The sequence below is a fragment of the Thamnophis sirtalis genome, unplaced genomic scaffold (assembly GCF_051295495.1).
Source record: "Thamnophis sirtalis isolate CommonGarterSnake01/CBP01778 unplaced genomic scaffold, rThaSir2_p1.2 scaffold_1, whole genome shotgun sequence".
NCBI classification, from domain to species: domain Eukaryota; kingdom Metazoa; phylum Chordata; class Lepidosauria; order Squamata; family Natricidae; genus Thamnophis; species Thamnophis sirtalis.
Window position 1 is genome coordinate 172665957 of NW_028261381.1, and position 22929 is coordinate 172688885.

General features: G+C 43.8%; 1 protein-coding gene across 1 annotated transcript in view; it reads left to right on the forward strand.

The window, feature by feature from the left end:
- Positions 1-22929, forward strand: part of LOC106547948 (transducin-like enhancer protein 1) — an 83806-nt gene extending 60877 nt beyond the window's left edge. Inside the window, exons 13-20 of the mRNA XM_087703312.1 lie at positions 2944-3125; positions 3210-3289; positions 5112-5361; positions 6739-6986; positions 8541-8688; positions 9379-9529; positions 14227-14303; positions 22461-22929. Of these exons, the coding sequence (XP_087559438.1) occupies positions 2944-3125; positions 3210-3289; positions 5112-5361; positions 6739-6986; positions 8541-8688; positions 9379-9529; positions 14227-14303; positions 22461-22568 (1244 nt within the window). The 3' untranslated portion in view covers positions 22569-22929. The remainder of the gene's footprint in view (positions 1-2943; positions 3126-3209; positions 3290-5111; positions 5362-6738; positions 6987-8540; positions 8689-9378; positions 9530-14226; positions 14304-22460) is intronic.

The window sequence follows — 22929 nt, forward strand, 5'->3', positions numbered from 1 at the left end:
CGTTGCAACATACCGGTTGCAACGGAATCCGGAACCCACCACTGGGGAGATTGCAACTTGCTACATTTTTAGGCCTCTCCTGTGGTGGTCCATCGGCAGCCTGAGGAGTTGGCCCCAGAGTCAGACAGTGAGGAGGTTGGGGAGGAACATGGGCCAATCTTGGAATCTAGATAAGGCTTTGCGTCGGAGGCCGAGAGGGGGCCAGGGCCATCTGGTAGTTATGTGCTGACGTCAGCAAGGCCAGAAGAACAGTGTGAGCCTGTTCCCAGTGTGCGCATGCACAGAACTGCCAGAAGGCAAGAGCAATTAAGACAAAAAGGGTGACTCAGGAGTAAGGCTTGGAGATGATTGGCCCCTCCCATAAGACATAAAAGAGGAACAAATGGACAGTGAGCCTTTGCAGGAAGCAATTAGTTCATCTAGCCGGTTCAAGCTCTGAGACCTCCTGTTTGACTCTGTGCTATACTACCATATTTTTTGGACGCACCTTTCTCCCCCTAAAAGAGCGTGGAAATCTTGGTGTGTCTTATACACTGAATACAGCCATTTTTGGCCTCCCGACACACACACAAACACCCGGGATCTCATTTTTGTGAAAAATGGGCAAAATAACGGGTCGCTTTTCACCAAAACGGAGGTGTTTTTGCCTTCCCCCACCCCTCAGAAGCACTCTGCGGGCTTCAGCGGGGCTGGGGGGAAGGGGAAAATGCCCCCATTTTGGTGAAAAATGGGGGTGTTTTTGCTTTCCTCCAGCCCTGCGAATCCTACAGAGTGTCCCTGGGGGCCGGGGAAGAAAAAAACTTTTTTTTCCCTTACCTCGTCGAAATCTTGGTGTGTCTTATACACCGGTGCGTCTTATAGTCTGAAAAAATAGGGTAATTGGCAATTAGGTCTCTGGGAGATAAAGGTGGGTTCTTGTCAATTCGAGCAGGCATCTGTCGGGATCTTCACAGAATGTTTGTGGATCATTACGGGCTGTGAATGACCATAATTCACAGCCGTCTAAATAAAAGAGGGTTTTGGGGGGGACTAAGTTTGAGATTTATGCCTTCTCGGGGAAGCCAAGGTTGGAACATCTCCCAGCATTGAGAAAATTAGCACACACTTACTAGTTTTCTAACTGCGGGCTGGGAATTGGTAATAGAGTCCCTAATGAAAAAACAAAATTTTAGGATCAGGAATGTCTCCTACCTACCTCACCCTTTCTCTCTCTTCAGTTTTTGAAACTTTTATTTAAAATTAAGCTATGATTGCTGTGTGAAGCCTTAAGAAGCCGGAATGAGTCATGAATAGTTGTGGAGTCAGCAGTATAACAAATCTCACAAAAAGAGGGCAAATTTCTATACTACCCCTGGTTGAAGAAAAAAAAAAGTTCTTTGGGAGGCAAAAAATAATAATAATAATCTGAAGTCTGGAGAACTCCAAAAAATAGTGAGAAAAACATGAAAGATTAGTTAATCAAATTTCTGAATTCTTTTTGCCGTATGGACTAAAGGCTTCAGTTTTCTGGGCATCAGATCGATGGAAGAAAAATCTATTGTCCTTTTAATCGTTTTAAAAACAAGCCAGTATTGAGAAATTGTCCTGGTCCTGTTTCACAAATGTCTGCGTTCATCATAAGGACTAGAAACTTGAAGCAATTCCCATTGGATTAACAAAGAAGAGTTGCAAGGAGGCTTTTTGTGTGTGGTGGTGGTGGGGGAAGCATTTGTGGCAGGAAGTCACCACTGTAGTCGGGCTGTTAAGAAGGCAGTAAAACAAATAGAATAAAATGGAGGGCCAAGGTTAGCTGAAGGAAGAGGCAAAACTGATGAAAGGACAGTTTTAAAGCACCCCTGTCAATAAGCTCATAAAAATTACTACAGTGGTTGGCCAGAATGTTAATTGGCTTAGAGTGTGTAACTCGCAGCTTACTCATTTTTAAGGTTGGGCCTGTGAGTGTGGGTGAGAGAGAGAGAGAAAGGGGAGTTAAATTGAAATGCAGGCCTGCTTTTAAGACCATATTTCTCAGCTCCAGCAACTTTAAAGAGGTGTGGACTTCAACACCCATAATTCCTCAGCCCAGATCTGTGCACTTCAGCTCCCAGAATTTCTCAACCCAGATCTGTGGACTTCAACTCCCAGAATTCCTCACTCTAGATCTATGCACTTAAACTCCCAGAATTCCTCAACCCATATCTGTGGACTTCAACACCCAGAATTCCTCAACCCAGATCAGTGGACTTCAGTTCCCAGAATTCCTCAGCCCATATCTGTGGACTTCAACACCCAGAATTCCCAGATCTATGGACTTCAACTCCCAGAATTCCTCACTCTAGATCTGTGGACTTAAATTCCCAGAATTCCTCAATCCAGATCTGTGGACTTCAATTCCCAGAATTCCTCAACCCAGATCTGTGGGCTTCAACACCCAGAATTCCTCAGCCCAGATCTGTGGACTTCAGCTCCCAGAATTCCTCAACCCAGATCTGTGGACTTCAACACCCAGAATTCCTCAACCCAGATCAGTGAACTTCAAGTCCCAGAATTCCTCAATCCAGATCTGTGGACTTCAATTCCCAGAATTCCTCAGCCCAGATCTGTGGGCTTCAACACCCAGAATTCCTCAGCCCAGATCTGTGGACTTCAGCTCCCAGAATTCCTCAACCCAGATCAGTGAACTTCAATTCCCAGAATTCCTCAACCCAGATCTGTGGACTTCAATTCCCAGAGCTCCTCAGCCCAGATCTGTGGATTTCAACTCCCAGAATTCCTCAACTCAGATCAGTGACCTTCAATTCCCAGAATTCTTCATTCAATCTGTGGACTTCAACTCCCAGAATTCCTCTGACTGACTGGGGAATCTTGGGAATTTCAGTCCATACAGTTGCTAAGACTGAAAAACGGGGTGAATTTGAAGCAATTGGGGGAAATGAACCAGAGAATCTTCTCTTTCGGTTTCAGCTTTGAGCCTTCGGAATCCGCTCACCGTCCAGAGCTCCTATCAAGCTGCTTTTAACGTCGCCCACGTTTCAGTCAACGGCGACATGGTGGGCACCGGAGCCTACGCCGGGCTGCACCTGGTCTCCCCCCAGCTGAACGGGGCCGCCGTTGTGGGGACGGGCAGCTACGGGCGTTCCCCCTTGGTGAGTCTGTGGGGAGAAGCCCCCTTGCAGGGGAGGGGTGGGTGGGCTTCCCTGGTATTAACCAGAGTTCCTCTGTCCTTCTAGGTAGCTTATGATCCCCACGTGCATTTGAGGGCTTCCAGCCTTTCGGCAGGGATGCAAGCCAGCATGTCTTCTTCCAAGCCGTAAGTGTGTGCAGGAGCTCAGCCATGTTCCCCCTTTGAGAGCAGAGGGGTCTGAATCACCCCCTGCCCCCCTCTGGGATGGTGGTCCTGGACATAATGCATGGCAAAAAGTTCCCTTCTTTCCTTCTCTCTTTCTTTCCTTCCCCCTTCCCTTGTCTCCTTCCCTTCTTTTCCCTCTTTCCTTCCTTTTCCTTCCTTTCCTTTCCCCCCGCACTTCCTTTTCTTTCCCTCTTTTCTTCCCTTCCTTATCCTCTTCCTTTCCTTTCTCTTCCCTTTCTTTGCTTTCCCTCTTTCCTTCCCTCCATTGCCCTCTTTCTTTCCTTTCCCTCTTCTTTTCTCTTCCCTTTCTTTGCTTTTCCTTTTCCCTTCTCTTTATGTCCCTCTTTTCTTCCCTTCCCTTTTCCTTCCCTTCCTTTCCCTCTTCCTTTTTTTCTCTCTTCTCTTTCTTTCCCTCTTTTCTTCCCTTCCCTTTTTCCTTCCCTTCCTTTCTCTCTTCCTTTCTCTCCCTTTTCTTTGTTTTCCCTCTTCCCTTCTCTTTATTACCCTCTTCCATTCCCTTCCTTACCCTCTTCCTTTCCTTTCTCTCTTCCTTTCTCTTCCCTTTCTTTGCTTTCCCTCTTCCCTTATTCTTTCCCTCTTTTCTTCCCTTCCCTTTTTCCTTCCCTTCCTTTCTCTCTTCCTTTCTCTTCCCTTTCTTTGCTTTTTCTCTTCCTCTCTTCCCTTTCTTTTCTCTCTTTCCTTCCCTCTCCTTCCTTTCCTTTTCCTCTTCCTTTCCTTTCTCTCTTTCTTTGCTTTCCCTCTTCCCTTCTCTTTCTTTCCCTTTTCTTCCCTTCCCTTTTTCCTTCCCTTCCTTTCTCTCTTCCTTTCTCTTCCCTTTCTTTGCTTTCCCTCTTCCCTTATTTCTTTCCTCTTTTCTTCCCTTCATTTCCCTCTTCCTTTCTTCTTTTCTCTTCCCTTTCTTTGCTTTCCCTCTTCCCTTCTCTTTATTTCCCTCTTTTCTTCCCTTCCCTTTTTCCTTCTCTTCCTTTCTCTTCCCTTTCTTTGCTTTTTCTCTTCCCTTCCTTCTTCCCTTCCCTTCCTTTCCCTCTTCCTCTCTTTTCTCTCTTCTCTTTCTTTCCCTCTTTTCTTCCCTTCCCTTTTTCCTTCTCTTCCTTTCTCTTCCCTTTCTTTGCTTTTTCTCTTCCCTTCCTTCTTCCCTTCCCTTCCTTTCCCCCTTCCTTTATTTTCTCTTGAGTCCCCTTCGGGGAAAAGGGCAGCATAGAAATATAATCAATTCAATTCAATTCTCTTTCTTTCCCTCTTTTCTTCCCTTCCCTTTTTCCTTCTCTTCCTTTCTCTTCCCTTTCTTTGCTTTTTCTCTTCCCTTCCTTCTTCCCTTCCTTTCCCTCATCCTTTCTTTTCTCTCTTCTCTTTCTTTGCTTTCCATCTTCCCTTCTCTTTCTTTCCCTTCTCTTCCCTTCCCTTTATCCTTCCTTTCTCTCTTCCTTTTTTTGCTTTCCCTCTTTTCTTCCCTTCCCTCTTTTCTTCCTTCTTTCCTTCCCTTGTCCTTCCCTCCCTTCCTTCACCCATCCAGCTGCTATCAAACTGCTCTTAATGTGTGGGGGAGGGGGAGATCCAAAATAGGGAGAAATGGCAAGAGCTGAGACTCTCAAAAGAGTGGAATAAGCAACAAGGCCAGCAGTTCAGAGCTTCGGAGAGCTGGGCTTAACATCTGATCTTGCCTTCCAGATGTTGGTCGATTGCAGCCACTCGAGCGGCCCTGTTCCCCGGGGCCCTTCGTGGGCTGCCTGTGTAAGTGAGCCTTCTCTGTCCTCCCACCCAGAGCCTATTCCTTCCACGTGAGCGCTGACGGGCAAATGCAGCCGGTGCCCTTCCCTCCCGACGCCCTGATCGGCTCCGGCATCCCACGCCACGCCCGCCAGCTCCACACGCTCTCCCACGGCGAGGTGGTCTGTGCCGTCACCATCAGCAATTCCACCCAGCACGTCTACACGGGGGGCAAAGGCTGCGTCAAGGTCTGGGATGTGGGGCAGCCGGGCACCAAGACCCCCGTGGCGCAGCTGGACTGCCTGGTAAGCCAAGCGGGAGGCTCCCTGAATGAATGGCCGGGTGCAAAGCGTTGGCGTTGGCTGGATTTTATGATGATGCTTCTTCTCCCTCCTTCTCCTTCTATCTCTTCCCTTCCCCATCTTTCCTTCCTTCCTGCCTTCATTCATTCATTCACTTCTCCCCTTTCCTTCCTTCCCTCTCCTCTCTTTTTCCTTCCCTCCTTCCTTCTCTTTCCCTTCTTCTCTTTCTTTCCTTTTTTCCTTCCTTCTCTCTTTCCTTCTCTTACCTCCCATCTTCCTTTGCTCCCACTCTCTTCTCTCCTTCTTTCCTTGTCTATCTTCCTTCTTTCTTCCCTTTCTTCCTTCCTTTCTTCCTTCCTGTCCCCAATCTCCTTCTTTTCCTTCCTCCCTCCCTCTCTCTCCCTCCCTCCTTGTTTGTTGTCCCCCAACTCCTTCCTTCCTTTTCTTATTTTTCCTTCCTTCCTTCTCTTATTTTTCCTTCCTTCCTTCTCTTATTTTTCCTTCCTTCCTTCTCTTATTTTTCCTTCCTTCCTTCTCTTAATTTTCCTTCCTTCCTTCTCTTATTTTTCCTTCCTTCCTTCTCTTATTTTTCCTTCCTTCCTTTTCTTATTTTTCCTTCCTTCCTTTTCTTATTTTTCCTTCCTTCCTTCTCTTATTTTTCCTTCCTTCCTTCTCTTAATTTTCCTTCCTTCCTTCTCTTATTTTTCCTTCCTTCCTTCTCTTATTTTTCCTTCCTTCCTTTTCTTATTTTTCCTTCCTTCCTTTTCTTATTTTTCCTTCCTTCCTTCTCTTATTTTTCCTTCCTTCTCTTATTTTTCTTTCCTTCCTTCCTTCCTTCTATTTTCATTTTTCCTTCCTTCCATTTTCATTTTTCCTTCCTTCCTTCCTGTACCTACCTACCTACCTACCTTCCTTCCTTCCTTCCTGTACCTTCCTTCCTTCCTTCCTTCCTTCCTTCCTTCCTTCCTTCCTTCCTTCCTTCCTTCCTTCCTATAGTAATCAACTGAAAGGAAACCCTCCCACCCAACCCGGCTATTTCCCTAGCTTTAAATCTCTCTGCGCAAAGCTCAGCCTCCCCCCAGAAACGCTTATGGTGTTTTATAGCATCAATTCTTCACGCTGGCATCTAGATTTAAAGTTGGTCTCTCTCTTCTTCCTACGGCTGGCTCCCCTCCCTTTCCTCCTGCTTTCCATCCTCACTGAAGGAGCTGGGAACTTTTCTTTTGCAATCCCCTCGGATTCTCAAGAAAGGAGGAAGGGAATCTTTTCCCAGAGAGCAAATTGGTGGGGGCCCCAACGCCGCCCCTCGCAAGGGACGGGAATGCCGTTCTTCCCCCCTTTTCCTGATTTTCCTCTTTTCTACCCCCTCCCCCTCTCCAGAACCGAGATAACTACATTCGATCCTGCAAGCTTCTTCCCGACGGCCACAGCCTCATCGTTGGGGGCGAGGCCAGCACCTTGTCCATCTGGGACTTGGCAGCCCCCACGCCCCGGATCAAGGCCGAGCTGACCTCCTCCGCCCCGGCCTGCTACGCTCTGGCCATCAGCCCCGACGCCAAAGTCTGCTTCTCCTGCTGCAGCGACGGCAACATCGTGGTCTGGGATCTGCAGAACCAAACCCTGGTTCGGTAAGGACTCTCGTCTGGGCCGAGGGGCTGCTGTGACCTCTTGGCACGGGGGAGCACCAACTCCGGGCTTCTACTGGTCACAGGCTTTGGCTGTCCTGTCCTCACCTCACCTTAAAACAAAACAGAGTTCTGACCCAGGCTTCCTTAAAAAGCAAGAAGCAGAGTCTTGGTCCCAGCAAAACCCCTTTTATTTACACGACCGCAAGGCTTGGCAAACAGTCTTTCAAAGGAATGTTTATCCACACGCACCTTATCTCGCTTGGAGAGCTGCCAAACGCAGGGCAAGGCAACACTTAGCATAGAGTCTCTTATAGTCACAAACAGAACTTTCCACTCTTTAACCGACCGAAGGAATGAATTGTTTCCTGCAAAAGCCCCCTCCCCATTCGCTCCTCTTTTGTTTCCTGTGGGAGGGGCCAATCACCTCCAAGGTGTGGCTTTACTCCTAAGTCGACCCTGCTTTCTTAGTTGTTCTTGTCTTCTGGCATCTCTGTGCATGCGCACATGGGGAACAGGCTCCCGCTGTTCTTCTGCCTCACTGATGTCTGACTCCGAAGGCAGCTGATAACTGTCGGACGGCTGTGGCCCCCTCTCTGCCTCCGACACAGAGCCCTCGTCAGAGCCTTCCCCAGACTCCAGGGCTGGCCCATCTTCCTCCCCAACCTCCTCACTGTCCGAATCCGCTGCCAGCTCCGCTGGCCACCAATGGGCCACAACAACTGGGCAGAAGTTGAATTTAATATTGCAATTAAACAAAAGGGGTTAACTGAATTACTTCCATATTTCTGGATTGTATCAGCGAAAAGGGAACACATAGGAACGTAAAAAATAGTTCCATAACACAACAAACAATCCATCTTCCAAAAGATGCCAATTATTTATAGGGTGTCTCCGATACTGACGATTTCTTTCTAGTTTGGGTATTTCTAGCAGGCATGGCTGTGAAATGCACTTGGGTACACTTTCAGGTCTATAAGGAGTAGGAGCTTGTATGAGTTTGGTAAAATGAGTTTCTGAAGATAATTTTACATCCGTGGAATGGGAATGTATTTTTTTTTTTTTGCTCATGATTCTCCTTTCCTTTCTCCTCCATTTTTCTTCTCTTCTTCCTCCTCCTCTTCTTTTCCCTTCTTCCTTCTCTTCCTGCTCCTATTCTTCTTCCCTTTCCTCTTCTTCTCCTCCTCCTTCCTTCTCCCTTCTTCCTCCTCTTCCATTTTTCTCTTATTCCTCTCTTTCTCCTGCTCTGCCTCTTCCTCCTCCTCTCTTCCTCCTCCCATGCTTCTATCCTTCCTTCGCTTTATCCCCCACCATCTCCTCTTCTCCGAATTACTCCTCTTCCATTTGTCTCTTCCTCCTATTCATCTTTCTCTCCCACCCGTGTTTCTTTACTTCCTTTTCTTCTCCTTCCTCCTCTTCCTTTTCCTCCTCTTCCTTTCTGTCCTCCTCTCTCCCTCCTCCGTTGCTTTTTTTCTTCCTTCCCTTTTTCCTTCTCCCTCTTCTCCTCTTCTTCCTCCTTTGTCTTCTCCCCCTCCACTTATTCTCCTCTCCCTCCAGACAGTTCCAGGGTCACACGGACGGGGCGAGTTGCATTGACATTTCCAACGATGGCACCAAACTCTGGACCGGCGGTTTGGACAATACTGTCCGGTGCTGGGACCTCCGCGAAGGCCGGCAGCTGCAGCAACACGACTTCAGTTCCCAGGTCAGCTGGGAGCAAGGAGGGGAAAACCAGGTTGGGGAGATCAGAGGGATGGCCCAGTTACATCATTGGGGACTTGTGGTATATCATGTCAAAAAGTCTGCAAAATACAGATAATCCTCGACTTGCGACCACAGAATTTCCGTGGCTGTGAGAAATTTCTTAAGTGAGATCTGACCCATTTTCTTGCCACAGTTGCTAAGTGAATCACTGCAGTTTTTAAATTAGTAACACGGTTGTTAAGCAAATTCCCCATTGACTTTGCTTGTCAAAAGGTCACAAAAGAGGATCGTGTGACCCCGGGACACCGCAACCGTCATAAATATGAACCAGTTGTCTATCATCTGAATGTAAATCACGTAGCACCTGAGGATGCCGCAACAATCCTAATTGTGAAAACGGTCACAAGTCACTTTTTTTTCCAATGCTGTTGTAACTTAGAACGGTCACTAAATGGATTGTTGTAAGTGAAGGACAGCCTTCTGCCGTCCTTCTCCTCTTGTTAACTTTGTCTCTCATATAAAACCACCCTGCCTTTTATCTGGCTTTCAGTAAGATTGCAATCTCATTAAGCTTTGGTCCTCATGAGGACTAGGAACTTCGGACTGAAATTTGGGGCCGCTTTTAGTTTCCATTTCCCCTTTCCTCTGCTCGGGTTGCAAGTCTCCCATCTTTTTCCTCCTCTCTCTCCAGATCTTCTCCCTGGGCTACTGCCCCACGGGAGAGTGGCTGGCCGTGGGGATGGAGAGCAGCAACGTGGAAATCCTCCACGTGACCAAATCGGAGAAGTACCAGCTGCACCTTCACGAGAGCTGCGTCCTCTCCCTGAAGTTCGCTTCCTGTGGTGGGTTTCACTCCTTTCACTCCTTGGCATGCCTGTTTCTGCGGGAAGATGCCCTCCCTCCGTGTTTTTCCACTTCTGCCCTCAAAACGACTCCACACCAGAACAACCACCTACAGAGCCGAGGTGGCGCAGTGGTTAAATGCAGCACTGCAGGCTACTTCAGCTGACTGCAGTTCTGCAGTTCGGCTGTTCAAATCTCACCGGCTCAAGGTTGACTCAGCCTTCCATCCTTCCGAGGTGGGTAAAATGAGGACCCAGACTGTGGGGGCGATATGCTGACTCTGTAAACCGCTTAGAGAGGGCTGAAAGCCCTATGAAGCGGTATATAAGTCTAACTTGCTATTGCTATAACTAGCACAAGGACAGTTCCACCCCACCCCCCCAAATGCCATCACTCTGCTAAACAACTAATTCCCACAAATAGTAAAAATATTTACTAAGGCTGTATTACTATTCTTTTTTTTTTTAATCATAAAAAAACAACGTTAAAAAATTCTCATCCATTACATACAGCATACTGTTTGGTTACGAGTGTTTTTGCATCCATATTCTCAATTACATTTACAGTCACAGATTTTCCGTCTAATATAACTAGATGCCTCACTTTCATTGTACAACATGTATTCAGTTATGATTAATATTTCTTTCTTTTCAATCCCCTTACATTCTTGATTGTCTGTTTAATAACAATGTACCTTTATGTAATCACTTATCCCATTCTGAATATTTTTAGAGTATAAAAGAATTTGCCAACTGTTTATATTTAGATATCACTATTTTCAATTATGTATAATCCCACCAATCATCCCCTCAAGTATGCTTATGTTCGTTATTGTCCTTGTACATCGTACATTCAAACAAAAATGTTATTCCTTCATTTTTCAACAAGGTATGTATTACTATTCTTCTTCTCGTCCTTCACATTATCTATCTCCTCTTTACTTCCTCTTCATTTATGACTAGTACCATCTTGCTTGCATCTTTACCATTTGTATTGTTTTATTTAGTTTCCTAGTATGGTTTTGATTGCTTATTTAGTATCCTATGACTATCATTAAGTGTTGTATCTTTTATTCTTGATGAATGTATTCTTATTCTCCAGAGAGCATCTGCACCAAAGACAAGTTCTTTGTGTGTCCAATCACACTTGGACAATAGAGAATTATTCTATTCTATTCCATTCCATTCCACTCATTTTTCTTCTTTTTTCTATTCTATCCTATTCTATTCTATTCTTATTTTATTCTAATTCTTATTCTATTCTTCTAGTCTAATCGTATTCCTTATTCTATTCTATTCTGTTGTATTATTCTTATTCTATTCGATTCAATTATTCTATTCTTATTTTATTCCATTCCACTCCACTCATTTTTTTCCTTCTTTTTTCTATTCTATACTATTCTATTCTATTCTAATTTTATTCTAATTAATATTTTGTTCTTCTAGTCTAGCCTTACTCCTTATTCTATTCTATTCTATTATTCTTGTTCTAATCTATTCCATTCTATTCCACTCATTTTTTCTTCTTTTCTTCTTTTTTCTATTCTACCCTATCCTATCCTAGTCTATTCTTATTTTATTCTAATTCTTATTCTATTCTTCTGGTCTAGTCTTATTCCTTATTCTATTTATTCTATTCTATTCTTATTTCATTCCATTTCACTCATTTTTTCTTCTTTTTTCTATCCTATCCTATTCTATTCTTATTTTATTCTAATTCTTATTCTATTCTTCTAGTCTAATCTTATTCCTTATTCTATTTATTCTGTTCTATTATTCTATTCTTATTCCATTTCATTTCACTCATTTTTTCTTCTTTTTTCTATCCTATTCTATTCTATTCTTATTTTATTCTAATTCTTATTCTATTCTTCTAGTCTAGTCTTATTCCTTATTCACTCTATTCTGTTGTATTATTCTTATTCTATTCGATTATTCTATTCTATTCCATTCCACTCATTTTTTTTCCTTCTTTTTTCTATCCTATTCTGTTCTAATCTAATTCTTATTCTATTCTTCTAGTCTAGTCTTATTCCTTATTCTATTCTATTCAATTATTCTATTCGATTATTCTATTTGATTATTCTCTTCTTATTCTATTCTATTACATTCCATTTCACTCATTTTTTCATCTTTTTTCTATCCTATTCTATTCTATTCTATTCTTATTTTATTCTAATTCTTATTCTATTCTTCTAGTCTAGTCTTATTCCTTATTCACTCTATTCTGTTGTATTATTCTTATTCTATTCGATTATTCTATTCTATTCCATTCCACTCATTTTTTTTCCTTCTTTTTTCTATCCTATTCTGTTCTAATCTAATTCTTATTCTATTCTTCTAGTCTAGTCTTATTCCTTATTCTATTCTATTCAATTATTCTATTCGATTATTCTATTTGATTATTCTCTTCTTATTCTATTCTATTACATTCCATTTCACTCATTTTTTCATCTTTTTTCTATCCTATTCTATTCTATTCTTATTTTATTCTAATTCTTATTCTATTCTTCTAGTCTAGTCTTATTCCTTATTCACTCTATTCTGTTGTATTATTCTTATTCTATTCGATTATTCTATTCTATTCCATTCCACTCATTTTTTTTCCTTCTTTTTTCTATCCTATTCTGTTCTAATCTAATTCTTATTCTATTCTTCTAGTCTAGTCTTATTCCTTATTCTATTCTATTCAATTATTCTATTCGATTATTCTATTTGATTATTCTCTTCTTATTCTATTCTATTACATTCCATTTCACTCATTTTTTCATCTTTTTTCTATCCTATTCTATTCTATTCTATTCTTATTTTATTCTAATTCTTATTCTATTCTTCTAGTCTAGTCTTATTCCTTATTCACTCTATTCTGTTGTATTATTCTTATTCTATTCGATTATTCTATTCTATTCCATTCCACTCATTTTTTTTCCTTCTTTTTTCTATCCTATTCTGTTCTAATCTAATTCTTATTCTATTCTTCTAGTCTAGTCTTATTCCTTATTCTATTCTATTCAATTATTCTATTCGATTATTCTATTTGATTATTCTCTTCTTATTCTTTCTATTACATTCCATTTCACTCATTTTTTCATCTTTTTTCTATCCTATTCTATTCTATTCTATTCTTATTTTATTCTAATTCTTATTCTATTCTTCTAGTCTAGTCTTATTCCTTATTCACTCTATTCTGTTGTATTATTCTTATTCTATTCGATTATTCTATTCTATTCCATTCCACTCATTTTTTTTCCTTCTTTTTCTATCCTATTCTGTTCTGTTCTAATTCTTATTCTATTCTTCTAGTCTAGTCTATATTCTTATTCTATTCTATTCAATTATTCTATTCGATTATTTCTATTTGATTATTCTCTTCTTATTCTATTCTATTACATTCCATTTCACTCATTTTTTCATCTTTTTCTATCCTATTCTATTCTATTCTTATTTTATTCTAATTCTTATTCTATTCTTCTAGTCTAGTCTTATTCCTTATTCACTCTATTCTGTTGTATTATTCTTATTCTATTCGATTATTCTATTCTATTCCATTCCACTCATTTTTTTTCCTTCTTTTTTCTATCCTATTCTGTTCTAATCTAATTCTTATTCTATTCTTCTAGTCTAGTCTTATTCCTTATTCTATTCTATTCAATTATTCTATTCGATTATTCTATTTGATTATTCTCTTCTTATTCTATTCTATTACATTCCATTTCACTCATTTTTTCATCTTTTTTCTATCCTATTCTATTCTATTCTTATTTTATTCTAATTCTTATTCTATTCTTCTAGTCTAGTCTTATTCCTTATTCACTCTATTCTGTTGTATTATTCTTATTCTATTCGATTATTCTATTCTATTCCATTCCACTCATTTTTTTTCCTTCTTTTTTCTATCCTATTCTGTTCTAATCTAATTCTTATTCTATTCTTCTAGTCTAGTCTTATTCCCTTATTCTATTCTATTCAATTATTCTATTCGATTATTCTATTTGATTATTCTCTTCTTATTCTATTCTATTACATTCCATTTCACTCATTTTTTCATCTTTTTTCTATCCTATTCTATTCTATTCTTATTTTATTCTAATTCTTATTCTATTCTTCTAGTCTAGTCTTATTCCTTATTCACTCTATTCTGTTGTATTATTCTTATTCTATTCGATTATTCTATTCTATTCCATTCCACTCATTTTTTTCCTTCTTTTTTCTATCTATTCTGTTCTAATCTAATTCTTATTCTATTCTTCTAGTCTAGTCTTATTCCTTATTCTATTCTATTCAATTATTCTATTCGATTATTCTATTTGATTATTCTCTTCTTATTCTATTCTATTACATTCCATTTCACTCATTTTTTCATCTTTTTCTATTCTATTCTATCCTATTCTTATTCTATTCTTCTAGTCCAGTCTTATTCCTTATTCTATTCTATTATTCTTATTCTATTTTATTATTCTATTCTAGACAAATGGACTTCTGGGAGTTGAAGTCCACTTGTCTTAAAATGGCAGAGTTTGCAAAACACTGCTCTAACTGAAGGATTTTATTGCCCATTGCCCTCGGGTTACCCAGAACCATTGAATAGCGAGTTTCAAACAAACTCCCTAACGGAGTTGGTCTCAGGTTGGCAAGAGCTGGCCAGGATCCGACCTCGAAGAGACCCACAAGCTTGATTCTGTTTCTCTCCTATACAGGGAAATGGTTTGTCAGCACCGGGAAGGACAATCTGCTAAACGCCTGGCGGACCCCTTACGGAGCCAGCATATTCCAGGTAAGGTTGTGAAAGCTTCAACACTGGTTTGGAGATTGGGCAAGCATTTGTCTGGAATGGTATAGAGCAGTGTTTCTCAACCTTGGCGACTTTCGTGGCACGACAAAACCGCGCTCGACTAAGCCGCGCCCGATTAAACCGCGTCGCTGACGTCATCAACAGGGCGACAACAGCGAGCATGGAGAAAGAAGGGCGCTTTAAATAGCGCTTTGAAAGCAAGCCGATTCAACTTAAGGTAAGGGTTAGCTTTAGGGTTAGGTTAAGGGTTAGGGTTAGGTTTAGGGTTAGGTTAAGGGTTAGGATTAGGATTAGGTTTAGGTTAAGGGTTAGGTTTAGGGTTAGGTTTAGGATTAGGTTTAGGGGGGTTAGGTTTAGGTTTAGGGGTTAATTTTAGGTTTAGCGTTTTCAGCATGCTTCTGTCTCCGCGCTGTTGTCGCACTGTTGATGACGTCAGCTACGTGGTTTCGTCGAATGCGGTTTAGTTGAACGCGGTTTTGTGGTGGAACCAGCGACTTTAAGTCCTGTGGACTTCAACTCCCAGATTCTGGGAGTTGAAGTCCACAGGACTTAAAGTCGCCAAGGTTGAGAAATACTGGTATAGAGTATGTCTATACACAAGAGCCGAGGTGGCGCAGTGGTTAGGGTGCAGTACTGCAGGCCACTTCAGCTGACTGTTATCTGCAGTTCAGCGGTTCTAATCTCACCGGCTCAGGGTTGACTCAGCCTTCCATCCTTCCGAGGTGGGTGAAATGAGGACCCAGACTGTGGGGGCGATATGCTGACTCTGTAAACCGCTTAGAGAGGGCTGAAAGCCCTATGAAGCGGTATATAAGTCTAACTGCTATTGTCTGTGTGTCCCGGCACCCATAATGCAAAGCGCATCCCCACATGTGTGCCCCCCCTCCATGTGTGCTGCACTGCTTGCCTCAAAGCTGAGTTTGCTATTTCCTCCGGGGGGGGCAATTTCAATCCCTCCCAGGCTTCAGGAAAGCCTCCGGGGCCTGGGGAGGGCCAAAAAGGGACCCAACATGCCAAAACCAGAACCACGTTGGGCCCGTTTTCCACCCTCTTCAGGCTCCGAATGCTTTCCTGAAGCCTGGGGAGGGTGAAAACCGCCTCCCCCAGCAGCCCTTTGGAAGCCAGAAACGAATTTTTTCCCAATATTCTGGTTGGTCCGTTGGGCCTGTTTTTCACCCGGCTCCGGAGTCTTTCCTGAAGGCTGGGGAGGGAGAAAACGGCCTCCCCCAGCCCTTCGGAAGGCCGAAAACCAGCTGGCACATGTGCACTGGAGCTGACAGCTCGTGTGCCAGTGGATTTGGCTCTGCAGGCCACCTGTGACACATGTGCCATAGATTCACCATCACGGATATAGAGTTTCCTGCTTGAGCAGGGGGGTGGACTAGAGGACCTCCAAGGTCCCTTCCAACTCTGTTATTCTATTCTACTCTATTCCATTCTCTATTCCCTTCTCTTTCACTCCACTCCACATTCCTATTCTATTCCAGTCTTATTCCTATTCTATTCTATTAATCTTTTACATTTTATCCCGTAAATTGGAACTTTAGTATAGATACACCTTGTATAATTGACAGACTGGATTTTATCACAGATTTCAGTTCGTGTCCCAGTGGATTTGGCTCCGCATGCCACCTGTGACACGTGTGCCATAGATTCGCCATCACGGATATAGAGTTTCCTGCTTGAGAAGGGGGGTGGACTAGAGGACCTCCAAGGTCCCTTCCAACTCTATTATTCTATTCTACTCTATTCCATTCTCTATTCCCTTCCACTCCACGGCACTTTCCTACAGAGCCGAGGTGGCGCAGTGGTTAAATGCAGCACTGCAGGCTACTTCAGCTGACTGCAGTTCTGCAGTTTGGCTGTTCAAATCTCACCGGCTCAGGGTTGACTCAGCCTTCCCTCCTTCCGAGGTGGGTAAAATGAGGACCCGGATTGTTGTTGGGGGCAATATGCTGACTCTGTAAACCGCTTAGAGAGGGCTGAAAGCTCTATGAAGCGATATATAACTGCTATTCTATTCTATTGCAGTCTTATTCCTATTCTATTCTATTAATCTTCTACATTTTAACCCGTAAATTGGAACTTTAATATAGGTACACCATGTATAATTGACAGGCTGGATTATATCACAGGTTTTTAATTGTCATTTATTATCTTCTACTAGAGTTCTTAATTGTATATTTACTGGGTGTTTTTATTTGTTCTGGTCCTACGACTTTCATAAACTCAATTGAAATTGGATATATAACCTTCTGCATTTTTATCCTGGGAATTGGAAAGTGGGAGGGTCACATCGCTGCTCACGAAAAACTCAATTTTGTGGTGCTCGCGCTTCTTTTATTGATTAAAAAAAGCTAAAAGGTCGCAAAAGGGGAATCACATGACCCCCGAGGATCCTGCTACCGTCATAAGTACGAATCCGTAGCCAAGCACCTGAGTTTTGATCTCGGGACCATAAGGAAGCTACAAAAGGTTGTAACTCTGAAAAAATGGTCGTGCCACTTTTTTCAGCGCTGTTGTAACTTTGAACAGTCGCTAAATGAATGGTTGCAAGCCGAGGACTACCTGTAGGAAGTCTCCAATAAGATAATTTTACATCCGTGGAATGGGAATGTTTTTTTTTTTTTTGCTCATAATTCTCCTTTCCTTTCCTCTTCCTCCATTTTTCTTCTTCTCTTTTCCCCTCTTCCTGCTCCTATTCTTCTTCCCTTTCCTCCTCTTCTCCTCCTCCTTCCTTCCTCCCTTCTTCCTCCTCTTCTTTCTCTTCCTCCTCTTCCATTTTTCTCATTCTTCTCTTTCTCCTGCTCTGCCGCTTCCTCCTCCCATGCTTCTATTCTTCCTTTTCTTTATCCTCCTCCACCTCCTCCTAATTCCTCCTCTTCCATTTGTCTCTTCCTCCTATTCATCTTTCTCTCCCTCTTCCTCCCATGTTTCTTTACTTCCTTTTCTTCTCCTTCCTCCTCTTCCTTTTCCTCCTCTTCCTTTCTGTCCTCCTCTCTCCCTCCTCCGTTGCTTTTCTCCCTTCCCTTTTTCTTCCTCCCTCTTCTCCTCTTCCTCCTCCTATTCTATTCTATTCTTATTTTATTCTAATTCTTATTCTATTCTTCTAGTCTAGTCTTATTCCTTATTCATTCTATTCTCTTGTATTATTCTTATTCTATTCGATTATTCTATTCTTACTCTATTCCATTCCACTAGCTACAGGTAGTCCTCGACTTACAACTGTCCATTTACTGACCGTTTGAAGTTACAGTGGCACTGGAAAAGAAAGGCTTATGACCGTTTTTCACACTTATGGCTGTTGCAGCATCCCCACTGTCACCTGATTTACTCATAGTTGTCTCGTAGTTATGACGGTCGCAGTGTCCCAGGGTCACGTGATCCCCTTTTGCGACCTTCTGACAAGCAAAGTCAAGGGGAAACCAGATTAATTTAACAACCATGTGACTCACTTAACAACTGCAGTGATTCACTTAAGAAACGCAGCAAGAAAAGTCGTAAGATGGGGACAAAACTCACTTCGCAAATGTCTCAGTTAGCAACGTACGTTTTGGGCTCAATGGTGGTCATAAGTTGAGGACTTAGCTGTATCTTGTGGGGTAGGATGGTGGTGATAATTCCTGTAAAATTGGATGGCGTCAAAGGCTACGAGAAGGTTAGCTAGAGAGTCTCTTAAACCAAACTTAAACCGTCTTCCAATGCCCTCAATCCGTTCACTCGAGTTATTCAGGGCAGGAAGAATTTGAATTTGAATTTACTTTATTTGTATGCCGCCCTTTTCCCTGAGGGGACTGAGGGCGGCTCACAATTCAAGGGAAGGGAACAAAACAAACAAAATTACAAAACATAAAGACCATACACAGCTAAAAATCACAACAATCATACCATTCAGAGTGGGGCTGCAAGTCTTTAGCCCCAGGCCTGTCGGAACAGCCAGGTTTTAAGGGCTTTGCGGAAGGCCTGGAGGGTGGTGAGGGTTCGAATCTCCACGGGGAGATCGTTCCAGAGGGTCGGAGCAGCCACAGAGAAGGCCCTCCTCCGGGTAGTCGCCAGTCGACACTGGCCGGCGGATGGAATTCGGAGGAGGCCTAGTCTGTGGGATCTAATCGGTCTAGTGGAGGTAATTGGCAGCAGGCGGTCTCTCAAGTACCCAGGTCCAATACCATGAAGAGAACAAAAGACATTGCAAAAAAAAAGGCCTAAACAAAATTGTTTTGCATCTAACAAAAAAGCACAGCCGCCTTTGGAATCAAGGTCAACCCTCCCCCAATGTTTTCACTAATTGTGAGTTTTGCTGATATTGACCGGTGGGGAAATAGATCTTCATATTAAGGGAAATAGTCTGTTAATATGCAGAAGAGAACTGGGTGAAAAGTCAAAATATTAACCCTATCATGTGAGTGGGTGGGTGGGAAGGAAGGAAAAAAACAGAAGGAAGAGGAGAGGGAGGGTGGGGGTGAAAGGAAGAAGGAAAAAAGAGGAAAAGAAGAAGAAGAGGGAAGGAGGGAAGAAGGAAGGGAGGAATGGGAAAGAAAGGGAGGGAGGGTCAGAGAAAAGGAAAGAAGGAAAAAAGAGGAAGAGAAGAAGAAGAGGGAAGGAGGGAAGAAAGAAGGAAGGAATGGGAAAGAAAGGGAGGGAGGGTCAGAGAAAAGGAAAGAAGGAAAAAAGAGGAAAAGAAGAAGAAGAGGGAAGGAGGGAAGAAAGAAGGAAGGAATGGGAAAGAAAGGGAGGGAGGGTCAGAAAAGGAAAGAAGGAAAAAACAGAAGGAAGAGTAGAGGGAGGGTAGGGGGTAGAAGGAAGAAGGAAAAAGAGAAGAAGAAGAGGGAAGGAGGGAAGAAAGAAGGAAGGAATGGGAAAGAAAGGGAGGGAGGGTCAGAGAAAAGGAAAGAAGGAAAAAACAGAAGGAAGAGTAGAGGGAGGGTAGGGGGTAGAAGGAAGAAGGAAAAAGAGGAAGAAAAGTAGAGGGAGGGAAGACGAAAGGAAGGAATGGGAAAGAAAGGAGGGAGGGGAGAAGGAAGGAAGGAATAGGAAAGAAAGGGAGGGAGGGTGGGAGAAAGGGAAAGAAAGAAAAAGAAGGAAGAGATGGGGGATAGAAGGAAGGAAGGAAAAAGGAAGAGTAGAAGAAGGGAGGGAAGATGGAAAGAAGGAATAGGAAAAGAGGGAGGGAGGAAGGAATGGGAAAGAAAGTGAGGGAGGGAGAAAAGGAAGGAAAAAACAGAAAGGTAGAGTAGAGGGAGGGGTGGGGGTAGAAGGAAGAAAGGAAAAAGGAAGAATAGAGGGAAGACAGAAAGAAGGAATAGGAAAGAAGGAGGGAGGGAAGAAGGAAGGAAGGAATTCCATATTAGCAAAACTTGGAAAACGATTTTAAAAACATCTTTCTGTGAATCTTCATTGTGATGAGGAGTAAGCGGATCCATCTCCACGTGAGACAAGATACTGCAGAACAGGAAAAGACACAAAATCATAATAATTTGGATCAGCACGTATGCTGTGCCGATACATAAGGGCAGCTGCGAGGAACCCAATATCTATAGGTAGTCCTCAAGTTATGAACGTAATGGAGCCTTCCCATTACAGTCACAAGTCTTGGCACTTGTAAAGCAGGTCATTGTGTAAACAAACTTTTTTTATAGCGGTGCATTAACTGAATCATTACGGTTGTTAAGTGAATTCAAGGTTGTTAAGCGAACCCCATGTTTACTATGGTGTGCTTTTGCCAAAATCCAGAAGTCCATGCCAGTTTGGGCAAAAAAACGTTAGTTATAACCCTGGGCTACAGATACTCCTTAATTTATGACCACAAAAGCCCAAAATTCCTGTAGACAGTTGTTAAGTGAATTCTGCCGCATTTCACTACCTTATTTGCCACAGTCGTTAAGTGAATCACTGCAGTTGTTAAGTTAGCCACAGGGTTAAGTGAATCTGGCTTCCCCATTCCCTTTGCTTCTCAGACGTTTGCAAAAGGGGGGGAATCATGTCACCCCAGGACCCTGCAGCCGTCATAACTATGAGGACTTGCCAAGCGTCTTGAGTTTTGAACACGGGACTGTGCGGATGCTGCGAGGGTCATGAGTCCCTTTCTTTTTCAGCGCTGCTGTCACTTGAAATGGTCACTAAGCGAGTAAGTCAAGGGCTCCCTGTGCTTGAAATGCCGTGTCATGTAATCCGCTTTTGCGACCTTCGGACAAGCCAAGTCAATGAAAGAAGCCAGATTCGCTTAACAACCCCGTTACTAATTTAACGGTCGCGGGGATTCGCTTAACGTCCATCGTGGCAGGGAAGCTGGTAAAATGGAGCCAACCTCACTTAACAAACTGTCTTGCTTAGCAACAGGAATGTCGGGCTCTATCGTTGGAATTAGAATAACCGAGGCGGAAGGGACCTTGGAGGTCATCTAGACCAGGGCTCTCCAACCTTGGCCACTTTTAAGACTTGTGGACTTCAGCAAAGCAAAGCTGGCTGAGGAATTGTGGGAGTTGAAGTCCACAAGTCTTAAAGTGGCCAAAGTTGGAGACCCCTGTTCTAATCCAACCCTTAGATTGAGCAAGAAACCCTATATAGAGCCGAGGTGGCGCAGTGGTTAGGGTGCAGTACTGCAGGCCACTTCAGCTGACTGTTATCTGCAGTTCAGCGGTTCAAATCTCACCGGCTCAAGGTTGACTCAGCCTTCCATCCTTCCGAGGTGGGTGAAATGAGGACCCAGACTGTGGGGGCAATATGCTGACTCTGTAAACCGCTTAGAGAGGGCTGAAAGCCCTATGAAGCGGTATATAAGTCTAACTGCTATTGCTATATTCATAATGGAGAGCCTATGGCACGCATGCCATTTGTTAGGGCACGCGTGGCGTTGCCCTGTCAGCTCCAGTGCATTGGCCAGCTGACTTCGGCCATTTTTCTTCCTCCGGAGGCTTCTTTCTGTTCCCGAATTTCCAGTGTCCATGTTAGGTTGCTTTTCGTCCTTCGGAGGCTTCAGGGAAGCCTCCTGAAGCCTCCGGGTTGGGGGGAGGCTGTTTTCACCCTCCCCAGGCTCCTAGAAAGCTTCTGAAGCCTGGGGTGGGTGAAAAACAGGTCCATCGCGGACCAAAAGCGGGGGGAGGGCGGGAGTCACGCGTGCATGCGCAGGGGTGTGTGTGTGTGTCGTGCGCATAGAATTACAGGCGTGGGAACACCCGCCTGTGCTTCCCCCCCCCCCCCCCGCTTTTGGCAGGCGATGGCAAAAGGGTTAGCCATCACTGCCCTATACCATTTCAGACAAATTGTGGTCATAAGTCAATATTCTGACCGAGGCTTCCCGAGAGCATGAAGCGAACTCCTTATTATTCATTGACTGTGAATTCTGCTCCTTCACATCCAGCCAAGTCTTTCAAGGGAGGATTTACAGAGCCAAGGTGGCGCAGTGGTTAAATGCAGCACTGCAGGCTACTGCTAGATCAGCAGTTCAGCGGTTCAAATCCCACCGGCTCAGGGTTGACTCAGCCTTCCATCCTTCCGAGGTGGGTAAAATGAGGACCCAGATTGTTGGGGGCAATATGCTGACTCTCTGTAAACCGCTTAGAGAGGCCTGAAAGGCCTATGAAGCGGTATATAAGTCTACTGCTATTGCTATTACAGTCACAGACCTTATCTGGCTTGGAGAGCTGCCGGGCCGAGATCTGCAGAACTTGCCAAGGAGTATCGGAGAGTCACGAGGAGAGTCACGAGCCAATTAAGCGAACTAATTGTCTCCTGCAAACTCCACTCCCCTTTCGCTCCTCTTTTATTTCCTCTGGGAGGGGCCATTCACCGTCCATCTGTGGCCTTACTCCCGAATCGATCCTTGTTCCTTGGCTCTTCCCTTCGTCTAGCAACTCTGCGCATGCGTACACGGGGAACAGGCTCCAGCTGTTCTTCTGCCTCACTGATGCCTGACTCCGAAGGCAGCTGATAAGTGTCAGATGGCCCTGACCCCCTTTCTGCCTCCAACACAGAGCCCTCATCAGAGCCTTCCCCAGACTCCAGGACTGGCCCAGGTTCCTCCCCAACCTCCTCACTCTCCGAATCTGCCGCCAGCTCCACTGGGTACTGGCAGGCCACAACAGTCGAGGCCCACGGAGCCATCTCCCTTTGTCTAACCTTCCTTTCTTCCTCTCTCCTCAGTCGAAAGAAACCTCATCCGTCCTCAGCTGCGACGTTTCCACAGACGATCAATTCATCGTCACCGGATCCGGGGACAAGAAAGCCTCCGTTTACGAAGTCATGTACTGACGAGAATCGCGACGTTGCTTCGGAACTGACCCCAAAAGAGAAGGGGGGGGCCCTGCTCCTTGGCGCCCCTTCTCGATTGTTTTGTTTTTTTTCCAGCCAAAGAATTCCCCCCTCACAATCCAGGAACGGAAGCAGGGATCCGGAACCCACCACGAGGACGCTGGGTGGGTTTGTGGGAAGGCAGCTCCCCCCCCCACCCTCCGTCTTCCACTCAACCTGAGGTTTTCGCGGAGTTTAGTAGTGGTTTTCTCGCCAAGTTGCCCTTATCCTGGCATGGTGGGAGTTAAGGGTTGGCGCTGTCTTTTGGTGTGCGTGTGTTGGGTGGGTGTGGGTGTGCATGTGCGCAAGTGTGTGTGTGTGT